Raw genomic sequence first — 9,519 nt, forward strand, 5'->3', positions numbered from 1 at the left:
ACAGGGTGACACAAATAGGTAGGGGACACAGGGACGGGGTGACATGAGGATGGGGTGACACAGGGACAGGGTGACATGGGGATGCGGTGACGCAGACAGGAGGCAACATGGGGACACGGTGACATGGGGATGGGGTGACACACAAAGGCAGGGGACACGGGAACAGGGTGACATGGGGTTGGGGTGACACAGGCAGGAGGGGACATGATGACAGGGTGACATGGGGATGGGGACACAGGGACAGGGTGACACGGGGATGGGGACACAGGGACGGCGTGACACGGGGATGGGGTGATAGGGGACATGGGGACAGGGTGACGTGGGGATGGGGTGACAGACAAGGGACACGGGGACAGGGTGACATGGAGATGCGGTGACATGGGGACGGGGTGACACAGGCAGGAGGGGACATGGAGATGGGGTGACATGGGGACAGGGTGACACACAGAGGCAGGGGACATGGGGACGGGGTGATGCGGGGATGGGGTGACGAAGACAAGAGGGGACATGGGGACGGGGTGACACGGGGACAGGGTGACACACAGGCAGGGGACATGGGGACAGGGTGACACAGGGATGTGGTGACAAGGGGATGGGGTGACACAGAGGCAGGGGACATGGGGACCGGGTGACATGGGGATGGGGTGACGAAGACAAGAGGGGACATGGGGATGGGGTGACACGGGGACGGGGTGACACACAGAGGTAGGGGACATGGGGATGGGGTGATGAAGACAAGAGGGGACATGGGGACGGGGTGATGCAGACAGAAGGGGACATGGGGACGGGGTGACGTGGGGACAGGGTGACACAAATAGGTGATACGGGGACGAGGTGACACAGAAACGAGGTGACAAAAGGATGAGGTGACACAGGGACGGGGTGACACAAATGGGGAGGGTCGTAAGGACAGGGTGAGGCGAAGATGGGGTGAGAAGGGGACAGGGTGACACAAGGACACCGTGACACAGGGATGGGGTGACACAGGAAGAGACTGACATGGGGACGGGGTGACACGAGGACGCAGTGACACAGGGATGGGGTGACAAGGAAGAGACTGACATGGGGACGGGGTGACACGAGGACGCAGTGACACCTCAAGAACGAGGTGACATGGGGACAGGGTGACACAGGAACAGGCGGACAGGAGCACAGCGTCACACAANNCAGTTGCGGAGGAAACTGTTTTTTTTTTCATGGGACTGAACCAGCTCTGCAGCTGCATTCGTTTGCAATTGCTGCTTTAGTGGATGCAATCAGCGGTGAGTACAAAAATAGCAGCTTATTTACTCCCCGTGTGCTTTGCTGACAAACAAGTTCTGAAGCCCCCAGGAGAAGATGCAGCCACAGAGCAAGGAACAGTTCTGCTCCAACGCGGGCAAACCATCAGCTGGGCTCCAACCGCAGACTTCAGCGCTGATAGAATAAAAAGAATCCCAGCAGGATGTCTCCATTGCAGATGGCATCTTGATGCGCTGCCAGGCACAGGGAAGCTCCCGTTCTTTATCGCGCCGTGTAAAAAGAAATGACAACGCTCAGTCCTCCGGATTTTGGAGCCAGCAGAACAGGCGAGCACGGCTTCGAAAAGCTGCTGCAGCTCATAGTAATGACACAGGTTTGCTCTCTGCTTTCAAGCACTCAGAGCAGGGCAGCACCCCAGGCTGGTTGAAGTGCTCGTCCTCGTCCAGCTCGGTGCTGTTAAAGAAACAAATGCAGCATCAGGTGGTTCCAGAGGGGCCTGGAAGAGCTGCGAGCACAGGGTGAAACTTGCTTGTGCTGGAAGATGGGGACAGACAGCACGCTCTCCTATTCTTACATCATTACAGCGTACACGAGAAGGAATAATTGGCTGAATTAAAGGCCAGCTCTACACTGCAAAACACAGGGGTGATGTGGCTCTAATTAAAGAGCTCAGCTGCTGGCACCCTGAGTCACTCCCATTGATAGAACAACACCTCACCTTATCCCAGCACAGAGAGCTTCAGCAAAAGGAAGACAACGCCTACACGGCACCTCCCCCAGAGAACAACAGCACGGCCTTATCCTGCAAATATTTATTACAATTTACAGATTAGTTCCCGAATAGTTTTGTTATGTACAGAAATAGAACTTTAGATGTATAAAAAAACCCAACAAGCTCGACACAAATCAATTAGAATCCGTATAAAGCCAATGCGGAAGGCCTTCAGGCTTTTCTCTAAATCATACAAAAATAAAATCTGAGCGTTACAGTTTTGATTTAAAGTTCAGCATTGTCTTTCACGTCTCACTGAAAACCACACGCGTGCGCGGCCCTGCAAGGCCATTTTCGGGTATGATGTAGGGGAAATGGTGGCAAATGGGCTTAGCTTGCTCATTCATGTAGTGTTTGATGACTTCCTACTGCTTCACATTGGATGCTTTGAAAGCACGAGGTTTGAGAGGCGGGGAGGAACTCACCCAAGCAGCCACTTCTCACTGAGAGCCACCAGTTTCAGGCCTGAGCGCTCCCCGTGCTGCAGGTCGAAAGCAGCTCGGAAATGAGAAGTGCTTTTGGAAGCAGCAGTTTGGAAATGGAGTTTGGGACCCATTCGTCAACCCCGCTCCTTTCCAGCTGCAGCCTTTCCCAGGTCTCTGCAAAGAGTGGAGCAGCACGAGCAGGTGTTAATTCCCATCATTCCAGAGCTTCTTGCCAACAGCAGCACACCGGGTGCGTTGGCCGGAGCAGCTGCAGCACAGCAAGCTCTCCCAGAGCAAATCAACCAGGAGTGCTATGGAAAAATCGATATTGTGTATTTTACCATGAGCAAGGAACAGCAGTTTGATTCCTCAGTCGTGCTAGGATCACACAGCAACGTGTTTTCTGTAGCTCTACCACCACAGTCATCCTGTGTGCTTTTTCCTGGACAAAAAAAGCAGAGCACCTCTTACCAAACAAGCCCTGAAAACAGAAAGCTGCTCCATAGAGTTTGAGGGCGTGATGTGAAGGAGAGGAGAAGGATTTCTTCATTCCAAGGGGATCCAAGTAACACTGCTGCTGCATGGCCTTCAATCAACCAATCTAGCAGAGGAATGAGCTTTGTATTTGTGTCACAGCTCTACCGTATTCCAGCTGACCCTCCACATTCCCTAATTTTAATGCTTCTAACCTGCAGCAAAGAAATGCAATGTTTAAATCCAAAGATACCTAATGCAAGAAGTGTAAACCCAAAAAGCTCTGAAATTGGAGACAACGTGGCCAAAAGCAGGGGAAGAAAAAGCAGAAAACCTGGTATTCTGTCAAGCTCTTCTCTCCCTGTATCCATGACTTCCTTTTGGATTCAAGCTTGAGTTCATTGGAGATGCCAAACCTGGAGTGCTCACAGGTTTCTCCCTTTCAAGAACAGAACCACGTCTGCTCGGCTGAACGAATCAAGAAGCAAACCATTTTGACTCACACCCCTCTTTGCAAACTGATAGGAATTCCTCAGATTTAATGTTTGGTTTTCATTCCGCTGCACGACCTCGCGGCCTGGCCAACTGAAACACATCATCTTTCAGCTCCAAAAGCAGATCCAAACTGCACTGCTGCCTTATTTTGACTGGAACGGCAGCGAAACAGGCTAGGAACACAAATAAGGAGCATTTTCCTTCCACTGAGGACCTCAAGTGGCAGATCCCAGATGTGAAACGTTGTCTGGATACCAGGTGAACAAAAGTGCAGGCGCATGGAGGTATTAATACTGCTTTTGGTAAAGAACACAGCATCCCTAGCTCTAGATTTCCAGAAGCTGAAGATAATTCTCCTTGCAAGAACCAGATGAAAGCAATACGAGGAATGCTCCACTTCAATCCACCTTCAACAAGCAGAATCCAGTTGTTCTAAGATGGCCTGAAGAACTACAGCACTGCTCCCCATGCACAGCCACCTGAACTCAGAGCATCAGCCACAGCTTTACTACGTGTTGAAGCTTCAATTATTGATCACAATGAGGCCTTTCACTGGCCTGGAAGCTAAGAGGTGAGGTTCACAAGTAGACAACACCCCTTGGAACAGGGCTGGGTTAAGGTATTACTTAAATAAAGACAACCCAAAGGGCGTGCAGTGCACCAGAGCTCCTCTGAATCCCTCAGTGTGAGACTGAAGTATTAAGACATCAAAGTGTCACACAATCCATCGCTTACACGCAGAACTGGGACCTCAGAAGGAAGGAGAATGCCACCTGCTTTGCACACTAAAGTTAACATCATCAGCTAACAGAACTGGAGACTTCTGTACAGGCTAGAAAAAAAATGAAGAACCACACAAAAAAAACCCAAACAAACCAGCACATGCCAACACAAACTTTAAATCAAAACTGCAATACGGAGGTTCTGAACCCCATAAATATTTCCTTCAAAATAGGTTTTGCTTTTTCAAAGTGCAAAATTCCAACTGAATAGCCACCACTTCTCAACATAGGGCAGACAAGGCATTTTTGGAATGGACTGAACCCAAAGCAGTCTGTTTCTCAAGTGTTACTAAAGGGGAATGCAATTATACCACCCTCAGCCCCAAGGATACTCAAAGGGTTTTGTCTGGATATCAAAATGGGATGCACACGGGCGTATCTGTTGGCTGAATATTAAACCAGGGAAAATGGTTAAAATCCCACTTCTCTCCCCATTTCAAAACAGCACACGCAGCTGCCAATTCCGGTTTGGAAGATGTTTGTGAGTGCTCAGGGTCACACAGCTACCAAACGTGTTAAGGTGCTAGAAGAGATCATCCCCCTGGTGGGAGGTTTCTTGGAGTCTATTAAAAACTCTCTGTCTATGCTCTGTGGTGAAGCAGTATCCTATGGCTTCTTCTGTTTCTTGGATGCGTTTCTGGAACCTGCAGCCATCCCGTGCGAGCTCTTCCCAGGGTCCCTTACGATCCTCCTCGCTGCTCACGTAATACTCCGTCACTTTTTCAAGGAAGGTCACCTGGAAAAGACAAGTCATGTATTAAAGCGAAAGGAGCTTACACCTCATCTGTACGTGTGATTAAATACCTTCAGAGCAATTTTCTATGTCTAAAACATCAAAAAAAGCCCTCAGCTACTCTGCCAGCTCATGGCAGGGCTTTGCACCAACCAGAGAAGAGTGTATTTCACCTCTCAGGTTTAAAAGTAACCTCAGCTCCACTGGCTGACCCCTCCCCCTTCCCAAAGCAGTGCTCCAGCTTCCATGTGGTTTCTCAATGGCAGCTGAAGGCTTCGTTGGGCTGAGGGCAGATTACACAGTGCTCCCTATGAAATAATGCACACCACCACACCAGTGCTGGGTTTTGATCACGCAGACACAGCTCCAGCAGGTTACATTGGGTGATCCACGTATCACAAGAGAGCATTCTGCTTAGAAACGTGCTATGGACCCGGGTTTCTGGTTATACAAACCATAAAAATAGCAACAATGATTGCCCTGTACAATGAGTAACCATGTGAGTCAGCTTCAGCACCGATAAGAAATCCTACTATGCTACATATAAGGACTGGTTTGCTGGATGACTGGAGCAAACCCATCCGTTCAGGGGAGCATCACATTTAATGAAAGGAAGTTCAAGTCACTGCACCTTAAAGCACACGTGGAGTTTATACACACCTCATCATTCTGAAGGACTACTGGGCTATTTCAATACAAAAACTTACAGGCTCAAGACCTAAACTCAACAGCACTTTCCCTATCACTGTGTAGAGATCTAAGTCCTGTTGTTGAGCGGGAAGTAAAAGCTGAGCTACTTCAGATGCCTACAGAACTACAGGCTGCTTTTCATGGCACTATGCAAAAGGCTTAAAGCTGAAAAGGACACACCAGCTCGCTGCCATAGCTCCCTGACTTTCAGACTAGGATCATTTCTTGAAGACAAGGAAACCACTGTAGTTACAGACGGTTCTAAGGGGACTGAATTTGCTGCAGGAAGTTCAGGAAGGGATCCAGGGATGTACCAAACATTTGCTGCTCTGCTCCTGTGGTTTATTACTAGAGAACCACAGTTTCACACCCAGATGACGCCAGCACCACCAGGAGTGCAGGGTGGGGTGGCTTTATGCGGTAGGGCAATCTTCTAAGCTTCAAGAAAACATGAAGGTAACAGTTAAAAGGAGAAATAACCACCAGCAGAGAATACAGAACCCACCAGGGATGGTGCTGAAAGCAACCTGCTGAAATCTGATTGCAGTGCAGCCATCCCAGCTTACTTCCTAGGGGGTCTGTGAAAGCGTGGGCACCAAACCCCACATGTCCTCCTGCAGAGTGAATGCATTTGCTACCCTGTAAAGCAAAACAAAAGGCCCCTGGGCTTTATGACTTCAGGAACAGATATTGCTGCTTGATTGCAGGATGCCACACAGGAAGCGGCCGTGAGTGGTACAAGTGACTCAAACATTTCATGGGTCAGTGTTCAGAGCCCTCTGCTTCATTTCGCAGAGAGGGCTAATTAAGAATCAGCCTTCAGGCACACGGAGCTGTTACATCAGCCTATCCCTTTGCGAGTTGCCACCTTTCAGCCTTTTTACATCAGTCTAAGATACCCTTGGGCACAATTACTGGATTTTGTAACGTTGTGCCAAATATCGTGGCTCGATCGCTGTTCACAAACGGTAAACTAGTTCAAAACAAAAAATCTATTCGTGAAATTGGTTGCTGTGAAGTGCACTTCCCAGCCACACAACACTTAGGCCACGACAGTATCAACCTGCAGCTGGGCTCATCCGTGCCACACTGCAGTGCTTCAGCTCAGTATCAGTTCAGAAGGACAGCTTGCAAAAAAAACCCGTTTCCATCCAAATGGAAAAACAACAGTTTAACCTGTGCTAACCCTCAAGTTTGCCACCACCGCCAGCCCCAGCTAGAACAGGTATGAAGTCACACCCAAGCCAGGCTCTCAAAGAGGCCAACACATCTCTTACTGGTAAGAATGCTAAGGAAAGCAGGGAGCAACTTTTTCCTCTTTGCTGCCTTCTTACACTGGTCCCTGGGACTCAGCATCACCAGCTGTTACTCACACAAAGGTTGGAAGTGCCAGGAGAGACTCAGAGGAGCACGACATGCCTGAAAAGCAGCTGTGCACATCTGCAGCATCACAGAACCCATTCGAGGGCACCGTGCTGATGGGTCGACAGCTGGACTAGATAATCTGAGTGATTCCTTCCAACCTCAGTGTCCCTTATCACAGAATCATTTTACATGAATCCTAGCACGTGCACTAAAACGTTTAGCACACCGAGGAGCATTAATGCACCTCACAGTGAAACTCTAATGGCTTCCTGCAGCACGTGCCAACTCAAAGCAGAATTCTTTTCCTCCTCCAAAAGGCATTTGGTGTCTGTAACTCCAGCAGGCTTGTCACGCACCTATATGCTTACAACACAAGGTCCTGGTTACACTATAAGTACACAAAGGTCCTAAAATACTTATCAGCATGATTCATAAGAGAACATGGTACTTTCCAGTGGAAAAATGTTGATCACGATTCTCATCTGCTTCTCTGATGATGGAAATTAGAACGCAAATAGAACGCAAATACAGAATGCAAGTTACGCCTTAAAAAGAAAATTTCACTTTGAGTCTGGAAACAAAACTTAAAAGAAATTCCGTGCTCTGTGTCACTGAATGACGAGATCTGCCGTAACGAGAGGCACGCTGCTTTCAGCCGCATAATTAGACCATAAGCTCACGGAGCATGATTTGGCACCATTGCCTCTGGAATCCTGGTGCCAATGACCTCACCCACATACCACAGTCAAAAACACAAAGCTAGAAACAAAATATACCTTTTTCCTCTTGGTACTGCTACATTTTTCACCAGAAAGAACGCCATGCTGCACCAAGTCTGCGACCCCACAGTTATGCTTTTCCAGCTGTACCCGACACACAGTTAAGTGACTATGCTCAGAAGTGACCAAACTCAGCCCCTCTGTTCCTTTGAAGCCGGGCTTCCCTCTTTTCTCTGCTGTTTGAAAGGGTGCCTTGAAATTTAAAGGGTTATAAGGATCATCTGAGGTACAGAATGAATTCCAGAGTTTCAAGTTTTCTGCCTCGTCCACGCTGCTACAATCCCATTCGTCCTCATCTTCCGAACTGGGGTGAGGAGAGCCTGAAGAAGACTCTGCCCATGAAGAATCCTCCTCCTCCTCCTCCTCCTCCTCTCCCACATCGGACACACAGGGCATACCCTTCCCTGGCTCGCTGGAAGATGTCTGAATGGTCGCTGTAAAGTTCTGAGGGTTGTAAGGATCCAGGCTGATGAAGGAATTCCAGAGATGCAACCTCTCCCCGTTCTGGCTGCTGTCATCTGAATCTGAGAGCAACCCTTCACTGTCAAACCCATCATCACCATCGTCATCATCCCAGTCTTCCTCATCATCCGCACTCTCCTCCCCACTGGAGCTCCCCCCGAGGATGTAGTCTATTAACTTATTAGCACAGGCAGGCCTGGCCGACACGAACAGGCTCCGCTCTGTTTCAGAGCCCTCACCGTCCTCCGCAGCACAAGGTTCCTCCTGCAGCTCTCCCTTCTCAGCCGAACCCCAGGATCCCTCCAGCTCGTCGGGCTGCCTCTGCGCTCCGTGCTGCTCCCCAGGTTGCTCGCAGTCCCTCCGCAGGGCTCCCCTGTGCTGCTGCTCCTCCTCCAGGCTGTAGTAGCCGTGGTCCGGCTCGGGCACGGCCAGGCCCCGCAGCTGGAAGAAATCCAGGCGCTTGCTGCGGAGCAGCTCCACCTCGGGCAGGCGGCCGGGCCCTCCCCAAGCCTCGGCGCTCAGCGGCTGCGGCAGATGGCTCTTGGCGGAGCGGCACGCCGGGCCGCTGGCTCCCAGCACCAAAGAGAGGAACCCGGCGTGAGGCACGGCCAGCCCCGCTCCCCACAGCCCCTGCTCGGGCTCCGGGCCCTCCCGTCCCTTCTTTTTCTCCTCGGCCCATTCCAGCGAAGCGGGTGGCTCCGGCAGCAGCAGCAGAGAGGGCGGCGGTGGGGAAGGCCCCGCGGGGCACAGCGCGCTGCTCAGCGCCGGGCCGGGCCGCAGCCGCTGCAGCAACGCGGGCAGCGGGGAGAGGAGCTGAGAGAGCAGCCGCAGCCAGGAGAACGGCGGGCTGGGCTGCGGCTGGGCCGAGGGGGACGCGGCGGGTTGGGCCGCGCTGGGCCCGGCCAGCTTAGGCCAAGTCACCGGGAAGCCGAGCGGCGAGCCGGGTTGAGCCGGCCCCACGGCTGGGCCGGGCCGCTGCCGGCCGCTCGGCTCCATGAGAGGTGCGAGAAGGTCCTCAGCGGTGTCGACGGCGCTGCCGGGGGTGCGGGGCGGCGGAGCAGCGCGCTGGGCCGCGGGATCTGGGCGCCATCCTGAGGGGTCGGGGCGGTCGGCGACTGGAGCGACAAAATGGCGGCGGGCGAGCGGGCGCAACGGTTACACCCGCCCCCGGCCGGCGCGAGCCCCGGGGGGCGGGCCGTGGGTGACTGCGCATGCGTGAAACGTCACGCCGCTACGCTGCCGCTCATTGGGCGGAGCTAAGGCCCCGCCCCCACGGGGCAGTGGAAAGGCACCGCCCACC

At 51.9% G+C, this 9,519-nt stretch overlaps 1 protein-coding gene across 3 annotated transcripts; it reads right to left on the bottom strand.

The window, feature by feature from the left end:
• PPP1R15B (protein phosphatase 1 regulatory subunit 15B) lies at positions 1,264-9,416 on the bottom strand. 3 transcript variants are annotated; one of them, XM_021377151.1, is made up of 4 exons: positions 7,755-9,416; positions 2,440-4,926; positions 1,961-2,044; positions 1,264-1,695 (listed from the first exon to the last, which is right to left on the bottom strand). In XM_021377151.1, the coding sequence occupies exons 1-2, from the start codon at positions 9,213-9,215 to the stop codon at positions 4,714-4,716; spliced, it is 1,674 nt and encodes a 557-aa protein (XP_021232826.1). In that variant the 5' UTR covers positions 9,216-9,416; the 3' UTR covers positions 1,264-1,695; positions 1,961-2,044; positions 2,440-4,713. The 3 variants fall into 3 exon arrangements, with proteins under 3 accessions (XP_021232826.1, XP_021232825.1, XP_021232823.1); XM_021377150.1 differs by having other exon boundaries at positions 1,264-1,872; XM_021377148.1 differs by having other exon boundaries at positions 1,264-2,044.

The sequence above is a fragment of the Numida meleagris genome, chromosome 25 (assembly GCF_002078875.1).
Source record: "Numida meleagris isolate 19003 breed g44 Domestic line chromosome 25, NumMel1.0, whole genome shotgun sequence".
Lineage (NCBI taxonomy): Eukaryota > Metazoa > Chordata > Aves > Galliformes > Numididae > Numida > Numida meleagris.